This window comes from Elgaria multicarinata, chromosome 5, assembly GCF_023053635.1.
Source record: "Elgaria multicarinata webbii isolate HBS135686 ecotype San Diego chromosome 5, rElgMul1.1.pri, whole genome shotgun sequence".
Classification (NCBI taxonomy): Eukaryota; Metazoa; Chordata; class Lepidosauria; order Squamata; family Anguidae; genus Elgaria; species Elgaria multicarinata.
The window spans coordinates 56,226,622-56,252,059 of NC_086175.1; the positions used below are offsets into that span (position 1 = coordinate 56,226,622).

The 25,438-nt window shown below is 42.5% G+C and overlaps 2 protein-coding genes across 4 annotated transcripts in view; both read right to left on the minus strand.

Moving 5' to 3' along the window:
• The window catches only part of VEGFD (vascular endothelial growth factor D), a 104,313-nt gene that overhangs the window by 30,538 nt on the left and 48,337 nt on the right, over positions 1-25,438 (minus strand). The gene's annotated exons all lie outside the window — the stretch shown is intronic.
• PIR (pirin) overlaps positions 1-25,438 on the minus strand; it is a 35,868-nt gene that overhangs the window by 2,630 nt on the left and 7,800 nt on the right. For all 3 annotated transcript variants that reach the window (XM_063126411.1, XM_063126409.1, XM_063126410.1), the window contains exons 5-8: positions 24,326-24,532; positions 16,255-16,339; positions 6,510-6,554; positions 5,023-5,105 (exon numbers count right to left, since the gene is read on the minus strand). In XM_063126411.1, coding sequence (XP_062982481.1) covers positions 5,023-5,105; positions 6,510-6,554; positions 16,255-16,339; positions 24,326-24,532 — 420 coding nt within the window. The remainder of the gene's footprint in view (positions 1-5,022; positions 5,106-6,509; positions 6,555-16,254; positions 16,340-24,325; positions 24,533-25,438) is intronic.

Sequence of the window (25,438 nt, forward strand, 5' to 3'; positions counted from 1 at the left end):
ATTTATTTATTACATTTCTATATCCCCCCCCAAACGCTAAAGCTATTTTGAGGTTTGATACACAAAACAGGAACAATTCATGCAGTTAACGTTGCATGGAGCAGGAAAGGGGGGCCACACCAAATGGTTCCTTCCACCCCCACCCCCCAAGTCACGTATGCGCTACGGAAAAGTCTGAAGAGCAGAGCCTGCTCTCCTTGCGCTACTCAGCCTTCCTCAACCTGGGGCGCTCCAGATGTGTTGGACTGCATCTCCCAGAATGCCCCAGCCAGCTGGCTGGGGCATTCTGGGAGTTGTAGTCCAACACATCTGGAGCGCCCCGGGTTGAGGAAGGCTGCGCTACATGCTCTTCCCAAGATTTAGAACCCTGCATGATCTGGGTTCTGAATCCTGCTGTGGGGAGGGGAATACTCCTCATCAGACCCTCCCCCGATACATAGTTGGGGGTGGGGCCAGCATGAGACATGATGATGGGGGTCCCTCCACCTGATGTAAATCAGGTGGATTTTAATTCCCAAGCAGGTTTTTGTATACTTCAGTATTTAAAATTCATTAAGAACTTTGAGGCAGGAATTGATTGCTGCGACCAACTGCTAGACTAACTGCTTAGCCTTTCAGACAAAGCTAGAAAGGAACATTAGAAATAAAATAGTTTGGAAACACATCCTTAAAAGTCTCATTTTGCCAATTGTTGCTTCCTGACATAAATGAGATTTCCTGTACATGTCTACTCAGAAACAAGTCCCACTGAGTTTAATGGGGCGAAGAGTGTCAACAGCCGGGGGGGGGGGGGATTGCAGTTCCCTACCGTCACTTCTCCACCACCCCCGCTCCTGTCTTGCATTACTTCCTCTTTCTTCCTTGAGAAGAAAGAGTCAGTAAACAATGACCAGGTGGCCCATTCAGGGCTGGTTTTATCACACTGCTTTTCCTGCACACAGCAGGAAATGGCAGCACATTCTGTTTCCTTCAAAAAAGTTGGATTAAAAGGGGTCCATTTTGTGATGGAAAAAAGGCAAGAAGGAGCATGAGGCAGATGGCGTCATCTAAAGGACGCATGAGCGGGCAGTAGCGAGCATGTGATATAACCCCTGACTATTGGGTACATGGAGCTCATCTGATGAACCCCTGACTATTGGGTACATGGAGCTCAAATCTCTCAAGGTCAATATGAGTTGTACAAATAATTTATTTGATATCCAACACACACATTTTCTCCAGGCTTTAATTTTATTTCCCCCAAAATTCAGGCTAAAATAATAAAGTCTGAACTCTATGTTGTGTTAATCTGATCTTCTAAGTATTTTTGTTACCACTTTAAGATCTTAGAGATATTCAAGCTCTTTTCTGAAATTTTCTACTTCAGAAACCTGAACGGGAAACTAATTCAAATAATCATTACATATTTACTAGGTAATCAAATGGAATAGATCAACATGCTAATCTTCACTTGGAAGAATGTTGGTTTTATATTATTCATTTGATGTATTAAGATATTTCACAGAGGAATTAAGCACTAATTTGGGGCTTGTCGGTTAAAAGAATAATAATAGTATTTTAATTCCAAGTGTAGTTTCATAACCACACCTGTACAGAGGATGTGACTACCTTAGCAAATTAATGTTCCCAAATCTGGATTTGCAGAGATAATGCAAACATAAAACAGGGAGGAGACGGTGTTTTAACCCTTCCCATACTTACCAATTCTCCTTTGCCAATCTCCACCACCACTCCCCACCCCACTGAGAACATTTCTCTCAAGTTGGGCTTCAAGTCTCTGAACCCATCTTCTGTGAATCTATGCCTGAGCTGTGACTTAGATTAGATCCAGATCTAAAGAGGACTGGAAATACAAATGGACTGGAAATACAAAGTTAATTTAAAAATGCTAACAGGGAAATTGTGTGCATCTTGCTTGGTGGGAGCCAATGGCCAAATTCAAGTGGACAATATTCCCACTGGCTGCAATATGTTTTTGTAGAATCATAAGGTCAGTTAACCAAAGCAGTTATCTTCTACCCATGGTGGGGCTGCATGCATACATCACAAACCAACACATACAACTGTATGTGCAACACTGGCAGTGCTTGAATAGATGTGTACATGCCAATGCCCGATTCATGTCACGTTTACTCCTTCAAAAAGAGGGGGTCTAAGAGAAGAAAGACTGCATGAATCAGACATCCACCTGCATGACTGTATTGGTGTTTTATCCATATGGCATGGTATGTGCCTCTGACCTCATCATGGACGATCATTTTGGGGTATGTTGGAAAAAATCCCCCAAAGTTAGGTAGGGCCAAAAGTTCAAGCCCTTGCCAGCGTCACTGCAGAAAGGAGCTCAAAGGGAAAACAAGTGGAGATGACTAGGGACGTGCGGATTTTGTTACATCTGTTTCGTCTGTGTTTTGTGATGGAGAGGTGACTTTCATTCTGTCATCTGCTCATTGATGGAATCAAATTTTTTTAGGGATGTACGTGAATTTCGTTCCACTTGGGTTAATTTGCCTTAGCACAAGGGCGAATTAGTGCTGACACATTAGCACAAGTGCAAATTAGCGCAAATTTCCCCCATAGTTAAAAAAAAAACCCAGACCGCATGACTCAGGAAAACCTGGTCTGCTGCAGACTCCTCAAGCTGGGTTCATAGAAATCCAAACTTATCTGAATCCGATGTGGATTTCTCCATCATCCCCAGAGAAGACTTGGAGTTTGCAGCTAAGCCATATGCTGCAGGGGAAAGCAGCCCTGTCACTGAGTTGAACATATATCAGAATAATTTCTGGAGAGACAGCTGTATTGGCCTGTTCAAACTAACACAACAAAGAGTCCTGCAGTACCTGAAAGACGAGCAAATTTGTCATGGCATAAGCTAGAGTCCACTTCACCAATCATAAGCTAGAGTCCACTTCACTAATGAGAAGCTAGAGTCCACTTCACTAATGAGAAGCTAGAGTCCACTTCACCAATCATAAGCTAGAGTCCACTTCACTAATGAGAAGCTAGAGTCCACTTCACTAATGAGAAGCTAGAGTCCACTTCACCAAACATAAGCTAGAGTCCACTTCACTAATGAGAAGCTAGAGTCCACTTCACCAATCATAAGCTAGAGTCCACTTCACTAATGAGAAGCTAGAGTCCACTTCACCAATCATAAGCTAGAGTCCACTTCACCAATCAGAATAATTATTCAAAGGCTTTGAGTATGTGGGGCCCACAACAGGAACACATTGGAGGCCTTGTTATTGTGCTTTGGCAGCTTCCCATAGGATATTAGGGTGTGTGTGTCTTAACATCCACCTACTTCTGGGTTATGGCATGTTATGGCTTCTAAGGTACACTGCCCAAAGCAGTGTTGCCCTTCAGCAAAGGCTCACGAACACAAGTTCTGGCTGTGCTGAAGAGGAACTGCTGGATATTTTGTTAGGAAAGAATTGCAACAGAACCTATTGTTGTCTTAAGGACACGTGTTGTTTCGAATTGCAAAATTGTCTTGGGACATAAGGGTGTAGCCTGCACCAAAAAAGCACAACACCCAAAAATGTTTGGATCACGTCAGATTCATTTTTTCCAGGAAAAGCACAATAGCAAAAGTGACATGATTATTATTATTATTTAAAAAAAACACACAATTACAGCTCCATACAATTCGTTCCTGAAAATAAATTGCTTTTACAGAATGTAACCTATTTCTTAGCCCACAAATATTTAGCACAGGAAGAAAATAATGGATCCACAGAAATGAAAATTAACCAACCTTTCTATTCCCCAACATGAATCACAAATATTCACAAGTGCAATTGTGCCAAATGGTTTACAGTTGTATACAGTCAAAACAACTATATCAGTTGTGCGTGTCTATTTAACAACAACTAAGACAGTTATGTCTATGGAACCCTGGTGTATTGACTCTATGAGACCTTCATCAGATATTCCTATAAACCTAACAAGTTCAATAACAATTTACAATAACTGATAATGCTGCCAAAAAAGAATTATACTTCCTGAAAAGGCAATTTCTAACACTGGTATACCATTCCTGATAAAGGCTAAATAAGAGTGTGTGTGTGTGTGTGTGTGTGTGTGTGTGTGTGTGTGTGTGTGAAATAACAATGTGAAGCCTATGAAATCCAAGCCACTGACTTTGGAGTTCCACTGGAGTCAAGGGATTTCTGAACAGGAACAGTCTTCTTAGAATATCAACCAAGCAACTGCGTATCCTACTCAAAGACATTTAAAGAACAGCAACAACTGTACTATTAATGTAAATAATCTGATTCTCATATTAATAATGTTAATAATGTGATTGTCACTTTTTAATTTCCTTGTGACCTCACTATTTACAGTTCTCTCCATCACCATAATACGTACCGTATAACAATGTGACATTCTCCGTAGTACTCCATACATCTGATGGATTTGGCTATCTAGTCCACAAAAGCTTATGCCAAAGTAAGTGTGATAGCTTTTAAGGTGCCACAAAACTCTTTAAGGACATTAGCCAATGGGGCGCTTGCAACCCCATTGGTTCTGCTGAGCGATTCCTTTCTGCAGGGGTGGCTTCCAGTTGGCAGAACAGAAATTTAGCACTTCCAGTGGCAACCAGGAACAAGCAAAAACACTTGTTTCTGTGCAGCAGGCAGGTTGGTGGAGCCCATATAATGGAGCACCATTGTCCTGTCTCAATCCAGAAATGAGTGTTTCTGCTAGTTTTGGGACATCCTCCAGGAAGCATTAAATCTCTGTTGCACAAACAATGAATTCCACTTGTGCAATTATTCCTCTGGAAATTAAAGAACTTATTAAGAAGAACAAGTTCTTGTTCTTTTTCTAATTCTTCTAAGAAGAATTTTGATGGGAAGAGACAAATTCAGCAGCAGTACTTTTACCTTTTTAATAGAGGCTGTTTATCCTGATATGGTTTCATTTAGGGTTGGTTCTGTCCCTATTAGGAGCACTCAGCAAAAAACAACATGAAAACAAAAAAACCTTGTTGAGCCAAAAATATTAGTTGCAAAATACCTTGTTCTCGACCTGAACACAGTCCCCATCGTCTAACAGAGCAGTGTGGTGGGGCTCTACGTTTTGTTGATCATTAGCAGGACCTTTGAAAAGAAAAGTTTTTTAAAGAGGTCAGTTGTTTAATCGTTATTAAACAAATCGTTATTGGCTATTGGACATCACACACTGTTTCCTTAACCTGAATAATAGTTTAAACCCCTTTGGGAAACATCCACTCAGTCAACTCGGCAGGTGGTCCCTAGAAAAACTTTACACACATTGTAAGATAGACTTTCAAAATGTCTAAGGGAAATTTTATGGGTGTTCCTGCAGTGTCTGTGCTCACTAGTAGTGTGTGCTTTGAACTTATATGGGCCATCTAGCATCACTAAGGACAATAGGGAAAGGAGATAAGAGGGGTGGGGGGTGAGTTTAAGGCACCAAAATTGGAAGTACGGACAGGTTGTTCTACATTTTGTATGGAACCCAACTTTGGACTCAATGGGTATTTGGAGTTCAGAGTCTCTCTTTCTGTGTATACAAGACAAATGGATCTCTTTAGGCAAACAAATGAACAAGGTGGCTCAAATCAAGAAACGGGGGGGGGGGTCTGGCTCTGGAAAAGTGGGATAGGCATGGGGGGGGCAATTACCCTAGGAAAGGATAATGAGGAATCATCCTGAAAGCCAAGCAGATCCTGGGTCATTCTTAGACAAACAAGTGCGAGGGATGCCCAAGCTCTGCGGTATGAATATAAAGCTCAGGGATGTTCCTTGCCACTTGATTGGGCTAGAGCTAACCAATGATCTGTACAGTAGAAGATAAATAGCTCCTGATATACAAATTAAAAGGTAGAATGAGGAGTTCCCAGGTGGCATATAAACCCATTGAACTATCTTGTTGTTTATTCGTTCAGTCGTTTCTGACTCTTCGTGACTTCATGGACCAGCCCACGCCAGAGCTTTCTGTCGGCCGTTGCCACCCCTAGCTCCCACAAGGTCAAGTCTGTCACCTCCAGAATATTATCCATCCATCTTGCCCTTGGTCGGCCCCTCTTCCTTTTGCCTTCCACTTTCCCTAGCATCAGCCTCTTCTCCAGGGTATCCTGTCTTCTCATTATGTGGCCAAAGTACTTCAGAACTATCTAGTGAGTGGGAATGCTTCAAGATTGGGCCACATTTTCCACTAAGGTTCTGGATTGGCCATGAGGTACCCTCCTGAGCTGACTAGCTGGACAGCAACTTGGCATTTGCATGTTTCCAATTTCCATGGGAGCAACACCCTTTCATCTAATGAACCTTGTATGCAATATTCTGGCCATCCAGGGCATTATTCTGTTCCGGGCAGCTTTCCATGCCTGTATCTGTGCTGCTGCCTCCAGAACAAAATGGATCCTTAAGCCAAGGTCTCAGGGTAGCGTCAACAAAAACAAAATGCATCAGCCTTTGGAACAAATCATTTTCAAAAATACAAACAATTCTCCAGTAATCTAATATCAAGAAATTTACCAATATATAAGTTGCCAGAGAGTGTGTAAATAAATGCTGTCCAACCTGAAATACAAAAAGACAGAACATCTTAGAGAAGGATTAGACCAAGGGTGCTCTACATTAAGCAAAATCCCACACCCTTACTGGGCGTTTTTCTTGCTGAGTGTTTCCAGGATTACAATGGGCACAATACAAGTGCCAAATAAAAAAAAAACTTTCCTCCCCCCCCCTTTTTTTTTTCTGGCCAGTTTCCTTCCATTTATACAGCCAGCAGATTGTGCTATAACATTACAACAATATTCTGCTATCCCATTTATTAATGCATTTTTGGTGAGTTAAATCATGGCAGAATAAAGCTAAAAAATGGCAGGAGAGGCACTGGAGGACAAAGCAAACTTCAGTGAGTCACCAATCCGTGTGAAGGAGCCCTAAGTTGTAACACTGCAAGGTATATGTGTAATTACATCAATGTTTAAATGCTTTGCATTTGTAACCGCTATGAATCACAAAGGCATTTTATGACCTAGAATGCTGGTAGATTCAGTGGACAGAGTTTGATTTGAGTTTAGGATCATATCACAACTCTATCATAGTCTTGTTGGATTAATACAGACACAACAGCACAGCTGATCTCTTCACCATGTTTAAGAAGAGATTGGAAATGGGATGCAAGCTTCCCCCTCCATATCAATGCTAACCATGCTGTAAGCCTTATGCTGTAAGCCTTATGAGCACTAACCATAGATTCATAGAATAGTAGAGCTGGAAGGGGCCTAAAAGGCCATCAAGTCCAACCCCCTACTCAATGTGGGAATCCACCTTAAAGCATACCTGATAGATAGCTGTCCAGCTGCATCTTGAATGCTTCAAGTGTGGTTCCATTGTCGTACTGCTCTAACAGGATTTTTTCCCTGATGTCCAGCCAGAATCTGGCTTCCTTTAACTTGAGCCCGTTATTCCGTGTCCTGCACTCTGGGAGGATCGAGAAGAGATCCTGGCCCTCCTTTGTGTGACAACCCTTCAAGTATTTGATGAGTGCTTTCATGTCTCCCCTCAATCTTCTCGTCTCCAGGTTAAACATGCCCAGTTCCTTCAGTCTCTCCTCATAGAGCTTTGTTTCCAGACAGCTAATAATCCTTAATAAATGTGTTATTAAACACATTTACAACTGTGGTGATAGTTATCTCTAAGTGTAGCTTTCTCTAGCATTTCAAAGCAAAAACTCTAAAATGGTTGTAAAGCATGGGAGATGACCTAGAGGAGGAGAAAGTCATGTAAAGCACCCACAAGCTGCTATGAGTGAGGAATTACGAGTGCACAAAAAATGCCTCACAAAGAAAGGCTCTCAGAGCTGAGGCAGCAGACGTTGCTAGCATTTTCATCTGTGAGCCAATATTGGTGCATTGTGGTGTGGACGCAAGAAATAAGAGACGACACAATATATTGGATTTAAACTGGGCCACTTTTATCCAAGATCTGCAAAGGGTTCCTATCGGGCATCCAGTCAAGCCTGCAAGCAGACCTTCTATGCGAAGGGGCGAGCTTTCTTGGCCCAGCGGGTGGCGCTCTACTTCTCGCCGCCCTGCTGTCCATCCCCTAATGGGGTAGGGAGATCTTCCCTTGTCACCCCCAACCCATGCCCCATAGGCTCAAGGTGGGTGAGAGAGGTCGGCCTCATAGATGGTCCTTATCCCCCAGCCCGGCCACAAGGCTCAACACTGGGAGCCCTCGGGAATCACCTATCACTGTAACAGTGCCTATGAATGCTCACCATTCAGTTCCCTCTGGATGCCCGCCCCTACCTGCCATGAATTAGATGTGACCAGATTAGATCGCAGTCAGATTAGCCTAGTTATGCTCCCAGACTGTCTTACAGTGTGGAGTAGGCGAAACAACTCACGTCCAATTCAGAACGTGAGCAAAAAATTCCTACTCGGCCCCCTAATGGCGACTAGTAAGCTCACACTGTCTACAGGGAGGGAGGGAGGGAGCCGTGGAAGCGAGGAAGAGGGTCTCCGAAGGGTAAGTGACCAGCTTATATCTGGTCAAGTCCCCTCCCAGTCCAGAGTGGCGCGAATTCCTGCCCAGTGCAGGATGGACACGTCTCCCTCTCACTCCGCCCACAAATCCCTCCCCATGCCTAGGCTTTGCCTGGCATGGCAGAATGGGCATTCTATTTCACATATGGTGGTTTCTTTCTTTTCTAGCCTAATTCTAATGTGTTCTTTACTCAGATGTAAATGGTGAGAATTAACACTACATTTGATCAGAATTATTTGCCAATAGATGCACTTAAGGTTTCAGCCTCCAGAACACAGACCAAATAATATTCCACTTTTCTAGACAGAACCAACAACTCCTTTTCTCCCAAGCATAACTCCTAGTATTTTGACATCTATGGATGAAAAATACTGCATGCAGACCAAGTATCATTCAGCAGTGATCAACTGTTTGTTCGAATATTACTGCTAAGACTCCAACAGTTAGAAAATGTCTTCATTCAGAAGTGAGTGCACCTCTGAAAATCATCACATGGATTTCAACCACATCACTTCTCCTTTCAAGGCTGCATCCTCCCCATTCTCTGGGCACGTATCCCAGAATCCATCATTTAGACAAGAAAATTCTGACATGTTAAGCACCAGATAAAGGCCACCACTTTTCTCCATAAATATAGGAAGATACATATAGGAAGATACCCTAAAAACAAAACCAGTGCAGCATAGTCATGCTTAAGTCTCCTTTATAGGGCTTAAAATGAGGTCAGGACAAATTTTAGATTATATATGCACTGCAGACATTATATCATTCCTTCTATTTCACAACTTCGTGTGATGAGTGCTGATGATGTGATGATGTGGCTGAAAGAGGGAGGGGTCAGCAGGCTGAGTAGAACCCCAAAACTTTGCCAAAAATCTGGTAAAAAATACCAAAAGAAAACACAATTTGAGGAAGTGTTCTGGACACCACCACAACACAAACCTATTTCAAAGAAAGCAAAGTATTTTTCTCTCCCACCCCTACACCAGCTAACTCATCCCATCTCTATCCATCTATCGCCAAAGGAAGTGAGGCAGGTGGCTACTAGGAGGAGGGCTTTCTCCGCTGTGGCACCCCGGTTGTGGAATGAGCTCCCCAGAGAGGTCCGCCTGGCGCCTACACTGTACTCCTTTCGTCGCCAGCTGGAGACCTTTTTATTCTCTCAGTATTTTAACACTTAATTTTAACTTAAATATAAATTTTACTGTTCTAACTCTGTATTTTAATCTTATATCAATTTTGCTGCGTGGTTTTATCCTGGTTGTGCTTTTTATACTGTATTTTGTATTTGTGCTTTTAACCTGTTGGTTGTTTTATAATGGTTTTAATTTTTGTGAACTGCCCAGAGAGCTTCGGCTATTGGGCGGTATAAAATGTAATAAATAAATAAATAAATAAATATCGCAGTCTGAATTACCACTAGGGTGGCCATATGAAAAGGAGGACAGGGCTCCTGTATCTTTAACAGTTGTATTGAAAAGGGAATTTCAGCAGGTGTTATTTGTATATATGGAGAACCTGGTGAAATTCCCTCTTCATCACAACAGTTAAAGCTGCAGGTGCCCTGCCCTCTTTTGTATCTGGTCACTCTAGTATAGCTCCTGCAGCTTTAACTGTTGTGAGGAAGAGGGAATTTCACCAGGTTCTCCATATATACAAATGACACCTGCTGAAATTCTCTTTTCTATGCAACTGTTAAAGATACAGGAGCCCTGTCCTCCTTTTCATATGGTCACCCTAATTATCTCTCTCTCTCTCTCTCTCTCTCTCTCTCTCTCTCACACACACACACACACACACACACACGTTGTGAGAGATAGGGAATGTTGACAGGGGTCAAGAAAGGTGTTTGGGGCACCCTGGTGCCTGTGAGCACCAAGTTGCTTACCCCTGAGGATAATGACAATGCCAGAATGGGGAGAAAGAGGCAAATGAACAAAGGGACAGAAGAAGATGGAACTGGAAGCAGGAGGAAGGGGAAGCCAGAGAAGGCACCGTGCATGCCAGAACAAATGAGGGAGGAGGAAAAGAGATGAACAAACAACTCAGTGAGATGGAGCAAGGAAAGAGGTGGGGAGAGGGGAAACGGCAGGACAACTGGCAGAGCACAGGGGGAAAGGCCAGATGTGCAACATAGCGAGAAATAAGAATGGAGGACATGTGAGGGGAGGGAGAGCCACAGAAATGTGGGTTTGTGTAGGTCACTCAACATTTTATTAACCCACACAAGATTTTGTTCTGGGGCCCCACTTGCTTATCAATGATTCTAGAAGAAGCTTGCCAACTTTGATGATAAATTGGCTAAGAAAACTGCTTCTACAATTGCTCATACTCCAGCCTGAGTCTCCAAACACAGCTGATGTGATATCACGTGGCCCATCAGAGAGACCAAATAAGCGTATCCCTGTCTACTGTACAGCCCATGAGGCCGCAGGCAATAGCAATTTCCTATGGCTGCCAATTTTAATCCATTTAAACCAGCCTTCCTCAACCTGGTGCCCTCAAGATGTGTTGGACTGGATCTCCCATGATACCCAGTCAATGGCCAGGCTGGCTGGGAATCATGGGAGATGCAAACCAACTCGTATGGAGGGCACCAGGTTGAGGAAGGCTGGGTTTAAGCCGTGTCCAGCTGAACATACCTGCCCATTTTAAGTTCATCCCATTGTCCTATTCATTGCATCCCAGCAGTCACCAATATTTAATAGTCAAATCTTTCTCTTCCTGGAGTTGCAGGCTTTGCTTTTTGAAAATAAAAATAAAAGTGCCCTGAACCACCAGTGAATTTGTGCAATTGCATTGCTGCACCCATACGTTGCCTTCCCTGTGTAAAAGAGGTGGCACATGAAACTCAACGGCCTGCTGAATTTTCTTAAGTGTGGATTGAACAACATTATTTGATTCTCCAGATGATGCGGGGGGGGGGGACGTGTTTCCCTCCCATTGCTTTGAATTGTGCTTCTGCCCCACAATAGGGATGAGCAGCTGCCTCTTTCTTCAGACGCTAAAGAAAGAGGAAGTAAACTAAGACCACGTGGCCCTTCAGTGGGCTTCTTTTTTACGCTACTTTCCTGCATGCAGCAGGAAATGGTGGCAAGTTTCACTTCAAACCAAAAAAGATGGATTTTCTGGGTCTTACTTTTTCACGGAAAAAGGACCAGAAGAAGCAGGAGACGCATGGGAGGCAGATGGCGTCAAAAGGACCCGCAAACATCCGTAAGTGGTCAGTAACAACCGTGCTATAAAACGCTCATCTGATGATACTCTATCTCTGCATCACCCCTTTAAGAATAATTATGAAACAATTTATTACACCTTTGGTCTAGACTGCAAAATGTAGATTTTAAACCTGTGAGCAGGGCCCATTTTTAATTTTTGTACAGTGCCTAGAGATTTTAGGTGCAATAAACAAATTGCGCCCAGGTATATTTTTACAATGGCAGTCTTAAAAGGCAGCTAAGAAATGCCTTAAATAAATAAAAAGGTATCAGACTATACTAGAGCCATAATCCAGCACAGCTGACTCTGTGTTGGATTGCAGCCGTGACTCTAACGCCCTTACATATGAAATCTAAATTGAAGATCTATTTTTGATTTTATGCTTATTTTAAGTTTTCAAACATTCTTATGTTTTTCTTCCAGTGTCCAAATCCAGATCTGGGCCTTGAAGCTTTGGCCGGCTTACGCACAAAGCCCTGACGTGCAAGAGATGGATGCATTCCTTATCTGTCTCTTTCTGCAAGCTCTGCAGATTAAATGGGAACAGCATGAAAACAGGAGTAGGAAACCTGGTTTTCCCCTCCCCAATGTTTTGGACAATGCCCATAAGCCCCAGCTGGCATAGCCAAAGGTCAGGGATTCTGGGAGTTGTCATCCAAAACATCTGCAATGTACCAGTTTGCCTATTATGGGAACATGAAGCTGCCTTATAGTGATTCAGGCCATTGGTCCATGTAGTTCAGTATGGTCTACACTTACGGTCTACACTTACCAACACTGGCTCCCAGTCTTCACCTGGAGATGCTTGGGATTCAACCCCAGAACCTCTGCATGCAAGGCATATCCTCTACCATTAAACTAGGGCCCTTCCCCATGAGGCTTCACTTACCTCCATAGCCTGGAAGAGTGTGTTTTCATATGTGTGCATGTGTGTATGTAGTACATCATTTCTGTTTTCACAAAGAGGTTCGGAAATATATATAGCAACCACCACTTCAGAACACAAAACCACACCCCTCAGTCTTTCTGCTTTTAGTACCAGTCAATAATGAGAACATTGTACAGACCCTTAACATGTGGCCTAGATTGTCTAGTTCAGTTCTGTTCAAAGACAAAATGGCTCCCTGCCTTTAAGACCAGCAGCATTTAGACCAGAGCTAGCCTCATCTTACAGCATTCTGAGTCAGTAAAAATATTACGAAAAGATGATGGAAAAAAACCCACCCCCACTGCTCTGACCATTATGGTATGAAATAAAGCATGGCTGGCTCAGAGTGATGTGGCAGCTCAGGCTGCCGATTTCGGTTGTTATGAAACAGCAGCAAATGATAGGGGGAAAATACAATAATAATAAATTAAACTATCAGGGAGGGTGAGAAGGAGTTGTAGGCTTTCTACCCTCAGGTGCTAAATAACCTGCCTTGTCATGGCAGGTTAATATGACATGACTGGGCGCAGTGGGGGTCATTTCCTGCTCTGCCTCAGGCAGCAAACTGTCATGCCAGCCCTGCAACAGGGCCATCCAAAAATGGACCTTATGTAAAACCCGTTTTAAATGGGCTACAAACAGTCTCACCAACTCTCAATACATATTGTAAGTGTGAATAATCTATCATTATAATAGTATTTTAATAAATAGTTTTGAAGTCCAAAATGAATTCCTTCAAAAATTGCTTCAAGCTGTATGCAAAATAACTGCTCCAGAATTTAATACTTGGCTTAGTATTCTTAGGTAGCCCTTATAAAGCAAACGTGGGATATTTCCTTTCAAGGCCTTTCCGCTTGCATGTGTGCAATTTGCTCACCTTGTTCTTTAGGTATTCTTTATTATGAACCCTTTTTCAGCTAGGTTCTTGAGACATTTGCATATAGCTAAGCATCATAGGGCCTCTTTATTGGCCACTTTACTAGGTAAATCAGCCCAATTTTACATTAAATAGCTGCTATCACATAAAATTCCATCAGCTATGATACTTGTGGCCAAATTCTTGGGAACACGGAAGCAACTATCTGATGGGCAAGGTTGTTTCTGGAGGGCCGCCTTAAGATATCTGTTTTAGTACAGTTGCATGTTTGAATTGATGTTGTTTATGCTGTTATATTTTGTTTTGTAAATATCTCTCTGGCTGCTTTTGTCTCTAGTCTACTGGCCGCAGTAAAAAGAACCCAACATAATGTGAACAAATAAACGAATACCAGCCTCTCATAGAAATGGTCGAAAAATCTTACAGAATAAACCGGCAAGGAATTCTTTGCTCATTAACGAACACCAACACACGCCAAGGAGTTTTGCAACTCTGAATCCTGAGGCCATAAAGCAAGCTTTGCCAGTCTTTATTCAAATGAGTCCTACGGAAGCTAGGATGGCAGGAGTGGGAAAAGCAGTCCGCGAATAAAGCTTCTGGAACCAACCATAGATTCTTTGCAACTGATTCAGAGAAATCTTATAATGCATTAAAATCTGATTGACTGACCTCGGTGTCTGTCCAATGGAAAACATCTGTTTTCTGTTAAGAATGAGGGCCAAATGGCATGCTATGCATGCCATTTTCTTTTAAAATGAAATACAGCTGCAGGGGGCTGCCAATTTGATGGAAGCAGTGACTGGGTGGTTCCCTCCTCCCCTCCTTCCTTTTGCACCATTTTCCCCAATCAAAGTCAACCCCCTACCTCCATCTCTTGAATCCAGAGTAGTATATTTTTTTGCTCTATAGGGTGAAAAGCAGTTTGGCAATATAACTTAGCCTGGGAAAATGGCTCAATTGGGAGAAAAGGGTAGAACATCCCAACTTCCTCACGCATTAGCTCCAATCCAGTTGGCACCCACCCATCCACCTGCTGCAAAATATGGCTGCATTTCATTTAAAAAGGAAAATCCTGGGAAAGCAAATCATGGATGTCTTGTTGTTCATATAGTCTGGCCCTCAATTAGTGAAAGAAATCTATTTCCCAGAATGAAAACTGAGTGATTGACCTGTGGAAGAGCCACTTTGCAAGTGATCGATAATGTGTACCATCATGGGTTGAGTGCATGTGGCCGTTTTACTCTGGCCAGCTCCCATGTAATGCTAAGCCAGAAATCGTTGCTGAATAAGCCAGGATATGCATAAGCAGCCCCCTTGCTCTCACTTCAGTCCTCCCTTTGCATGAGAGGGAAACTAGCCAGGAAATCGCAGTTTACCATATCTTCCCGTTACATGCAAATCGTAAACTATGATTAATTGCTCCCAAATAGGCCAGGATTGTAAGCCAGATTTGAACTGTGGTTTGAAGTTGCTTTATGAATCCTGGTTCGTTTGGGAATAATTAACCAATTAATCCTGTGTAATGGGAAAATGGGAAACTATGGTTAACCAGAGCTTCCAGGTTAGCCTCCCTGATTGAGCAAGGGGAGGTGCATGTACCCACGTGTTGCTTGTGCATGATATGGCTTATTTAAGCCAGGATTTCTGATTTAGTATTGCATGCGAATGTGGCAGATATTCCTGGTGCGAACCCATAGTTTGTGTATTTGTGCAACTGTATATACACTGGCCATGCCTTTTCCTTTACAGGGAATTTGTAATCCATGTACCAAAAAAACTGGGCATGGTTTCAACAGATCTGAGACATTTATAGTGTAAAAGAACTTGAGCACTCAACCAAACATGGAAGTAAAATATGTAAGTACTAAACTGAAAACATCTAAGGTCCAAGTCAGAGAGTGGGGCCAGCCTCCAGGTGACCCTCACATGATCGCCTGACTGCAGACCAAGCTATAGTAGACGTATTGCTCACAGTGCAGCTACAACTTGCTTTTAAAAAAAAAAATTACACGTGTGCTGGTGGGGCGGGGAAGGGGGAGTCTTACTTTGTATACAGCACTTGCTGAGTAGAGGGTTGCCTCTCACTCCCCAGTCACATTCTGCCTGAAAAGCACTCTCCCACCTCACCCCCACCATTGCACCTTGTGAACTTTAGGATAAAAGTTCTCATTGGCAGGGGAAAAGATTTTAGTCAGAATGCAACTGGGGAGTGGAGAAATAAGCCTCCTCTTGCTATATGCTGCATTCAAAGTAAGACACGCAGACACTCCTACACACACACACACACACACACACGTGCCTGTGATTAACTTATCTTTTAAAAGCATGGAGCTACACACTATCCCTTAAGGGTGCAATCCTATGCATATTTAGACAGAAAAAAGGCCTACAACTCCCAGCACCCTCTAGTTAGCTGTGGCTGCCTGGGGCATGGTGGGAGTTGCAGGCCTTTTTTTTCTGTCTAAACATACATAGGATTGCACCTTAAGTGTAACATGTAGCTTGGCCTTGGAAAACAGGGATTAGGTCCAATGGAAGATGATTATGCAAGCACAATGCTGCATTCATTTTTACACTCCTGTGAACTCTGCAAAACAGAAACTCATCTTAATTCAAAAACATTTCACATTAGGAATTCGCCCCATGACAATAAAACCCAGATCCCGGCATTAAAATTTCAGCTGCTCCAGCCTTCCTACCTTTGGGAACTGGCTGTGTGTGTTTTGCTCCTTTGTCTAGCTTGAAATCCAGATATAGCGTCGGCGTGCGAGTATACACTTTAGACTAGAAAGACAATAGCAAGAACAAAGAATTAGATTTCAAGAGGAGGAAAATGCTCTGGCAGCACAAAAGCCATCGTGGCGAACAGGGATTCCCCCAGTCCATCAGTGCCTTTTGAGGATGCAACAATTTTTTAAGAAGTAATGTTACCGAGCCGCTTGCAGAAATTATTATAAGAGATCAACAGTACATGTCTTCATATACATAAGATAAGGATAAAAACATAAGAGCCCTACTAGAACAGACCATCTAGTTCAACATTCTGTTCACACAGTGGCCAACCAGCTGTCGACCAAAAACACACAAGCAGGACATGAGTGCAACAGCACCCTCCCACCCATGTTCCCCAGCAACTGATGTATATAGGCTTACTGCCTCTGATACTGGAGGTAGTATATAGCCATCAGGACTAGTAGCCATTGATACCCTTCTCCTCCAGGAATTTGTCTAATCCCTTTTCAAAGCCATCCAAATTGGTGGCCATCATCTCATCTTGTGGTAGCGAATTCCATAGTTTAACTATGCACTGTGTAAAGAAGGACTTCCTTTTGTTTGTCCTGAATCTCCCACCAATCAGGTTCATGGGATGACCCCGGGTCTAGCATAAATTTGTACATCTCTATCAGGTCTCCGCTTAGCCTCCTTTTTTCCAAGCTAAACAATCCCAGCTGTTGTGACCTCCCCTCATAGGGGAGGTGCTCCATCCCCTTGATCATTTTAGTTGCCATTTTATGCACTTTTTCCAGCTCTACAATATCTCCCCCTCCCTTTTTTAAAAAAAAGTTATTTAGGATCCACTTTGGCACAACAGTAGAGTTTAAAGGAATATATTGCAGGCTCTTTTTATGCAACCACAACCCCAAACATTCTAGCAAAGTTGCAAGGAATCAGAACAATAAACAAATGGTGGACAAGTTAAAAACAAGGAAAGAAAGATATTTACACCCAAGATTTGAAAAGAGGTGGAGCTTTGTGGGGACAAAGGCTAACTCAACTCTGAATAGAGGTCTTCTGATGTTGTGCGGACTTTCTACTGTTAGTTTTACCCTACCCTGTGCCTGCTTACCCTACCCTGTGCCTGTTTGCATTCTCTTCCCCTCCTTATTGTTTTACTATGATTTTATTAGATTGTAAGCCTATGCGGCAGGGTCTTGCTATTTACTGTTTTACTCTGTACAGCACCATGTACACTGATGGTGCTATATAAATAAATTAATAATAATAATAATAATAATAATAATAATAATTCTCCTGACTCCATGGCCTTGGTTTCTAAATTCAATCTCCACCACCACCAAGTTCTACACCAATGGAGCACGTTGCCACATGCTGAGAATTATAGTCCAACACATCTGGAGGACATTAGGTTGGGGAAGGCTGGTGTAATAGGTGAACTAGGTTCTCTGCACTGCCTCCTATCCACACGGATGTGCAACGTTGCCTTCAGAACGGGGAAATTGCATGAGCTGGACCGCTACGCAACTGGAAGTTGGTGTAGTCATGGGGGAAATTCCATGGATTGCCCAGCTCATATGTTGCTCTCCCCATGACATGACTACAGGAAAGCTTGGACCAAAATGCTTAGCACTTTCACATAACCTAAATGGTAAAATAGCGAAGTATTGTGGACTGTCTCAAGAAAAAAAATGAATAAAACTAAGAGAGAAAATTCCTTTATATGGATAGGCATCACTGAGTTAAACTTTTTTAAAAAGTTCAGTTCATACAGCTATTCCAATCACACCCACACACTTTTGACATCCAGCAGACTTTTATCACATTGTGTTAGTCCTTTGGAATACACTCAAACTCTCTCAGGTATGAACTTTTGTCTGGTCTCTTTCTGATAAAGATCTGTAACGATTTGGCCAACATTCAGCTCTAGTTCTCGGACAAATCATTCCAAAGATTTGCTTGACTGGCGGTTTGGAGTGCTCTGAAAGAGATGTCTTCAAGCTTAAATGTGTGAGGGAGGAGTACAGAGTGAATAAAGGAATGCCTAGCGTGTTAATTAACTTACGGAATTTGCTGCCATAACAATGGCTTTAGAAGGGCAATAAAAGAACACAAGAAGGACACATCTTTTAACGGCTGCTAGTCCTGATGGTTTCATATTCTTCTTTTAACTGCAGAATAAACTAGCCAACAATATTTTAACATTACTTATGTAAGAGGAACTATTATACCATTGCATTGTATAAATAGATTTATTGGCAAAGTGAGCAGGGGAGGGGGAGGGAATGTATGTTTCTTTTCTGGCTCTGATCTCCTGTCATTGGCAATGTTTTAGTAACCTAATCCCCAAACCCCAACACAGACTTCATTAGACTCAGCAGGGATACCAGGGATTAATTTAGCAAAGAGAATAACCTCTCACCCCTGGAGGTGGCCCTGTCAGGAGAGAGCTATGTTTCATGCTTAGACGAGTACAAAACACTTAAACGATGCCAATGGCAAATCTGAATACAATATAAAAAATCTACATGGCTCTTTGCTTTACAAACTTCCAACTAATAATTTCCATGTGAGCCATACTAATAGGATGCACCTGTTACCAAAGGCCATTTGACACATGACAAAGTTCTTACACTGCTATCACCTGCATGCCAACAAATTCCAATCATTTGGATTCTGGGCCCTTAAAAATCTTCATGTTGGCATTCCCTAAAGTAGGGTTAGGCAATGTGGTGCCCAGGGGCCCCAAAGTGCCCCAGGATCAGAATCAGGCCCAGTTTCCTTGATGTGGATCTTGAATCAGACTCTTAGCCTGAAGAAGATCAGCCAAGCAAGAAGAAGGGAGGAATTTCTCCAAGACTCTCCAAAAGTCAAGGAGGAATCTTTCCAGGAACTTATCAAACCGGAGGCCCAGGCTCAAAGATCATCTTCCCCCTCCTCCCCTCCCCTCCCCCGGGAACTCAGTCTTTTTTGGAGGAGGAGGGAGTATCAGAATTGACAGATTCCAGGGTCAAGTGGGCAGAGTTGAGATGAGCTGAGGTGGGAGGCAGTCCTCTAAATTAGCCACGCACCAGAGGTTACAGTTTGAAGACTCTCCCTGAAGGAGGGGTCTGCTAAAAGCCTGTAAGACATGGTGGGAAACAGTCCATTTAGTTGATAGGCAACGCCTTGCTTTGCTAGGCTGATTACACTTAAAGGATAGCTTCTAGCATTCACATTCCTTTCAGATGTGAAGAAATTTCTATTAACTGAATAAAGCTTTGTGGATTGCACACCAGACCTCTTTGTCTTACATCTCAGCGGGAGGACTTGGAATCATGACATCCTGATACCTTTCTTGGTGCCCACCCAGGTGCCTCCAGCTGCTACCATCTTCATTTCCCAAGAGACATTCTTAGGAAATGAAGACAACCGTGTGTGTATCTATGGGTAGTGATTCCAAGCGAGAGAGAGAAATAGATAGGGGCAGGGAGAGAAAAAGAGTTTGCCTTTTGTGAAACTGATTTCTAAACTGGAGGTTCAAAGGAGTTGTTTAGCGCTTTATGGTTCAGACTCCACCTCTGCCTTCTACTCAGTCATTTGAGCAGGTTACTTGTCCTTTGTGACTAGCTACACCTCTCCTGGCAGCCATTTTGTGGGGGTGCCCATGACAGTTTCTCAAATTGACAAATTGGCCAATGAGCCAAAAACGTTGCCTAACCCTGCCCTAAATGCACTGGATTAAAGGGACATTAATGACATTTCTTCAGTGATTATTACTTCCAGCTATTCTGTAGTACCTGCCCCCTTTCCCGATAGCATACCATCAATCTACACCAAACTATAAATCACACATTTTGTCTTCTCATAAAAAAGGAATAGCTATTTCCACTGAAAGAGAACAAATAGAGATATCAGTTCCTCCCAGCATGAATTATCAAATTGTGGTGTCGTGTGTTCCACTCAATGTACAAATCATAATCCTGGTCAGGAAATGAATCACAAGTAGAAATACGTCAAAAGTGGAAATACATCACATTGAATGGAGGGCGGGGGGGGGGGAGGGGGTCTTTTCTAGAAAAAAACACATTAAAGTAAAATGCCTTTTAAAACAGCATTGCGAAGTACTTATGGAAATATCTGAAGCCACATGTTGAAAGAATTTATTAGGACTTTGGTATGCAAACCCCACTTTGGCTCATCTTGTGTACATTACTTTTTTTCAGTTATCCATGGTAATAAACCACTAATATTAAAACAGTTCAACAAGTGAGCTCCAGAATGCATAAAGAGAATTTATGGAGAGCTTGAAGACATTTTTGTCTGCTGTATTTGTATTAGAAAGGGCAGTGACTTCCCATTGGTATGAACTCAGTTTCATGAAGCCATGCCTCTTCCATGTGGCATTGATTTCTCTGCATAATGACTAACACATTTGCCAATAAAGCTCAAGGGAGGAATGTTAGAAGGTGATAAAATTAAAGACTTGTAATTGGAAAAGTTTCAGAAAAGTATGCAACGTTAAGTCATCCTTTGAGTTCATGAAGACCATTCATTGTAACTGCAGACATACCTTCATTTTAAAATTCTAAATACAAGCATATGCTTAAGTTGAAACCACTTGTTGGGTACCAATTGTTGGGCAATATTAAAAGGTATGCTTATTAATATTGCTCTGGGCTGCAATGGTTGCCTTATGTCCCTAGATTTCCTGTAATCCTGATGTTGTGTTTCTGGAGTACCAATGCCACATTCTATTCTTCAATGCTGTGCTGGCATAGCTGTTGGTATATCCCATCAGGGGCATTTACACCAGGCTTACACAACTGGGTAACCAACCAAATCAAAAGCAGCCCATCAGCTACTATCTTCACCCACCAGGTTATTGTTCTCCTGTCTGCCTGGGAGTGCAGAGGAGAACGAAAACAAAACACACACACACGCACCCCGACCTGCCACAAGCATTATCAGGACTCTGATGGGCTACCATGTATAACTGAGCTGCGCACCACGGTTTTATGTGCTGCTATAACAGTTATGCACAATTGCATAACATGGGCACAATAGACACTGGAAAAATTCTATAAACAGCATTTGCTAACTCATAGCATGCAGGAAGTAGTTAAATATTTTCTTTATGGCTGATTTTTATGAAGTTTTACAAAGTAAGTGAAGTTTACTGGAGCAATATATTTTTCTATATTCCAACTTCCAAGCATTTTTCTCTTTTATGTAGCATATTACAACTCACAGGTGCCTAATCTAATGGGAGTACTAACCATCACAACCAAGCAACCAACTGCTTATGCTCAGTTCTACTTTACTTGGCTCCTCTCTCAGCGTATTTGGCTCATGCAGCTACTGAAGCTATTTTCCCAGAGTTCATTGCTTTTGGACATGCACATTTAACATCTAAAGCCAATCCCTGATGTCATCACATTGGCAAGTCTGAGTCTTCAGATGTTTTCCTCCCATTAGATTAGGCATTTGGTGCCCCTCTGCATCTGAAGCTCCACATCATGTCCCAGGTCAACGATGTTCACCCAGATGTATTACATCATCTGATTCTCCAACAGCTACTGACAGGTGGCAGATAGGACACAAATCATTTCAGTGCTTTAAGTCTGAGAATAGTGGAGCTTCCTTTTCATTATGGAACTTGAGTTCTTCCACGGAAGACATTCAGCAGTGCAGTTCATATATGTCAACTGCAGCAAAGTTCCTCTCTCTGCTACCATGTCTTATACATAAATCACTTTAGGCACCACAGAATGTGTGCTGCTTATTCACAGAGGTAAGATTAGAATTTAACATTGGGTGTTTTTTCCCTCCTAGACATGAGTTGACTCTATGGTTTAGACTCTGTGGTCATAAGGCCTGATTGGTGCACTTTTATGGAGCTCAGGAAGCGTAGGCCAATTAACATCTAAATCCTGTGAAATATTTAAATGGCCTTAGTCAATCTCACCCAATAGGAGGCTGAATGATTGGTGGAAGGGGGCGGGGGAGAAAAAGAAAAGCAGACTCTGGAGTGGATGGATGTTTTAAAGTGGATGCATCTAAAGAAGGGAAATGGGTGACTTCCATGACACATCACATAATACTTCAAGGATATAGACCAGTTTCTCTGAGGGCTTCTCTACACTGAAGCAAAAATCCCGCACCCTTTTAATGCTTTTGCTGTATTTAATGTTCTCATTTTTATTGTTTTACGGTGTTTATTGTTGTTTAAAATTGTTGCACATGGCTTTGATGGCTTTACATCAGATACGGTAGTATATAAACATTAATAAAATACTAATATTCCTGTTTGACGATATTCTGATTCGGAACCTCAACAAATGCCACAACCGGAATAAGAATTAAGCCTGAACTGCCTGGAAGCTGGTGACGGCCTAGGCAGGAATGTCTGGGCTAGACATCCTGCCTGCCTCTACATAGGTAAAAGCTCAGCTAATGAAACAAAGAAGTGGAATGTAGAGTCAGAGTACAGAGGTCAGGGTTCAACTCTGAAAGTGAGGGGTGGGCTCAAGCATTCTGTCTGGGGATAGGCAGCTGGAACTGGCTTCTCCAGCCCTGCTGCGTGTTTTTCCTTTTGTAACCTTTTCTAATTGGAAGTGGATGTCGGCTCCCTGCAAGAACAAAGGCGTCCGGCTTCCTTTGCACGCCACATTCCAGGGTATCTCCAAGGCCTGCCTCGACATTACATGAGACGCGCTCAGCTTGTTTATGTGCTTCAAGACTGGGGCGCAGCAAGCCAGCTTATAAAAGAAGCCATAAAAAGTGCGCTTCAAATGCCAAGATTACGATCCTCGATCCTCAGCCTCCTCTGGTGAGGCTCTTGCTCCTTTCCCCGTCTGCCATAAACGCAAACCATGACTTGACTACAGGCAGATTTAACTAATGCTTCTGGAAAAGCAAGAGATTATTATTAGTTTAGTGGTAATAGTAGTAGCGGAAAGATTTACATGATCTGAAGAGCAACCAGAGTATAGTGATAATGGTGCTGCTGCTGCTGATGCGAATAATAATAATTCATCCATCTCACGACAACCCTTTGACAGTGGAAATTATTTACAGCAAGATAAATAAAGGGATAATATTCCATGCAATTATAGTCTCCTGAAGCAATAGTTCCACAGTTCATATTCTTACAAATTACATCTGCAAGCTGAGTGGGTGGGTTCGCTTGGCCCTTGTCTGATCCTAGGGGTTACGTAATTAACTCACTGAAACATACAATTTTCATGGATTGGAATGATTAGCACATGACAGATTGAGGGGGTAGGGTAGGGAAGAAAATGTACAGCCAACATGCGTTTCTTATCAAGGCTGAAGACAATTAATGTGCCTTCTCATCAGCTATTCATCCAGGGCCCAGCATATGTTGGGCTCAGCTCATATCCCACTGGGATAGCATCCCTTGCTAGGTTTCCATTTCTACAGCATTGTGGGGGAAGTTCTCACTTCCCCTGCGACATTCATCTGAGCTATGTGAACCACCACCACAAGCAACACTGCTTCCTTTTTAATTAGGGGTGTCTATCTGGAGGGGGGGAGGTTGGGGGAGGCACAGCTAGCTGCATCACTGAACAGGTTGCAGCCCTTTCTCGCAAGCAAATCTAATGGTGGCTGATAGAACAAGATGGCAAAGGGAGGAGGAGGATTGGACAGGAGAGGCTGCTGGTCTTCCTTGAAAGCAGATCTCTCTTGTATATAAGTGAGTTTCCATTTCATTCCCCCACTTTCATCCCGCGACCAGATTGACTTTCAAGGAAGGAGAACAGAACAGGTTCCTTTTCCAACACCACGTGAACTGCACACATGCCCAGAGTGGTGCAGGAATTTACTGAAAAATCTTGCTGTTCCTCATTGCGGAAGGAGTAATCACGAAACAGCAATGTGACTTAAAGCAAAGCTATCACACTTTCCAAGCTCAGGAGTCACGTTAAAAATGCAGCTAGATATGCAGAGGGTCACTCTTAAATTACAGGGTGACTATCAGGATTGATCATATTTTAACAAGATAGGTTAGTTTGTCAGGAAATGTGTTACCTTTACAGACAGTGCCTCTCCTGAAATTACAGACACCGTCACACCATTTTGTGACGGCTTTGGTATTTCTTCATTTTTCAGTTCTTGATACTGAGGTTCAATCATTTTCTCAGAGCTTCTCAAATTGACCCAAAGCTGTAGGCCATGGGCTGGCTGCTCAGAGCAGGGCATCTCCGCGTGGAGGATACCACGGCCAGCTGTCATCCACTGCAAGCAAGAAGAAACAGCGACAGATGACAGAGGATCACAACGTATTATTTGTTAGAAGCCATTAACCAGAATTCCACCCCCCTCCATTGTGTGTGTGTGCATGTGCGTGCATACACACACACACACACACACACACAAAAGATCAGTTAGCAGTTCCAATTGTGTGTGTGTGTGTGTGTGTGTGTATGTGTGTATAATGACAACTTTGTCTAAAATTAATTTAGCCCAAGTGAAACAACATGCAAGAAAACATATGTCTAATTCCATGAATATTCTATCTCTAACAATATTCTTCAGTCTTTTCAGACCCAGGGCCCATCTTTAATCCTAAACTGCCAAGCTGGCCCTATTTTAAAATCAGCATTTGCCTGTTTTTCTTGGCATTTCCTTAAGATGGCACAGTTCTTATACTTTAACATTTATATAGAAGAAAGACGTTTTGCCAGGTGCAGCTTGCCGTAGACTGGTAACAAAAGTGGCATCCACCAAAATCTCCTCTTCTGCAAAACAACTAAAAGGCAGAGGAGTGTTATTGCTATCCTTTTCATAATAATAACTGATGATAGGAGAACATAGAGGAATATGAAGAACATGTTGGAATCCAAGAACATGTCGGAATATACCCTATTTCTTCGATTCTAAGACGCACTTTTCCCCCCATATAAACATCTCTAAAAATGGGGTGCGTCTTAGAATCACGGGTGTGTCTTAGGGGTTTTTTTTTTCTGTTGGTGGTACTACAATTAGTGTGCGTCTTACAATCGATGGTGTCTTACTATCAAAGAAATACGGTAAAGCCGGGAATTACTATGCAAGCTGTTTAATATACCAATGGCAAAAAATACTACAGATCTTCAAAATCCAGAGACAGAACAAGATAAGAAATACTGTACAATTGTAAAA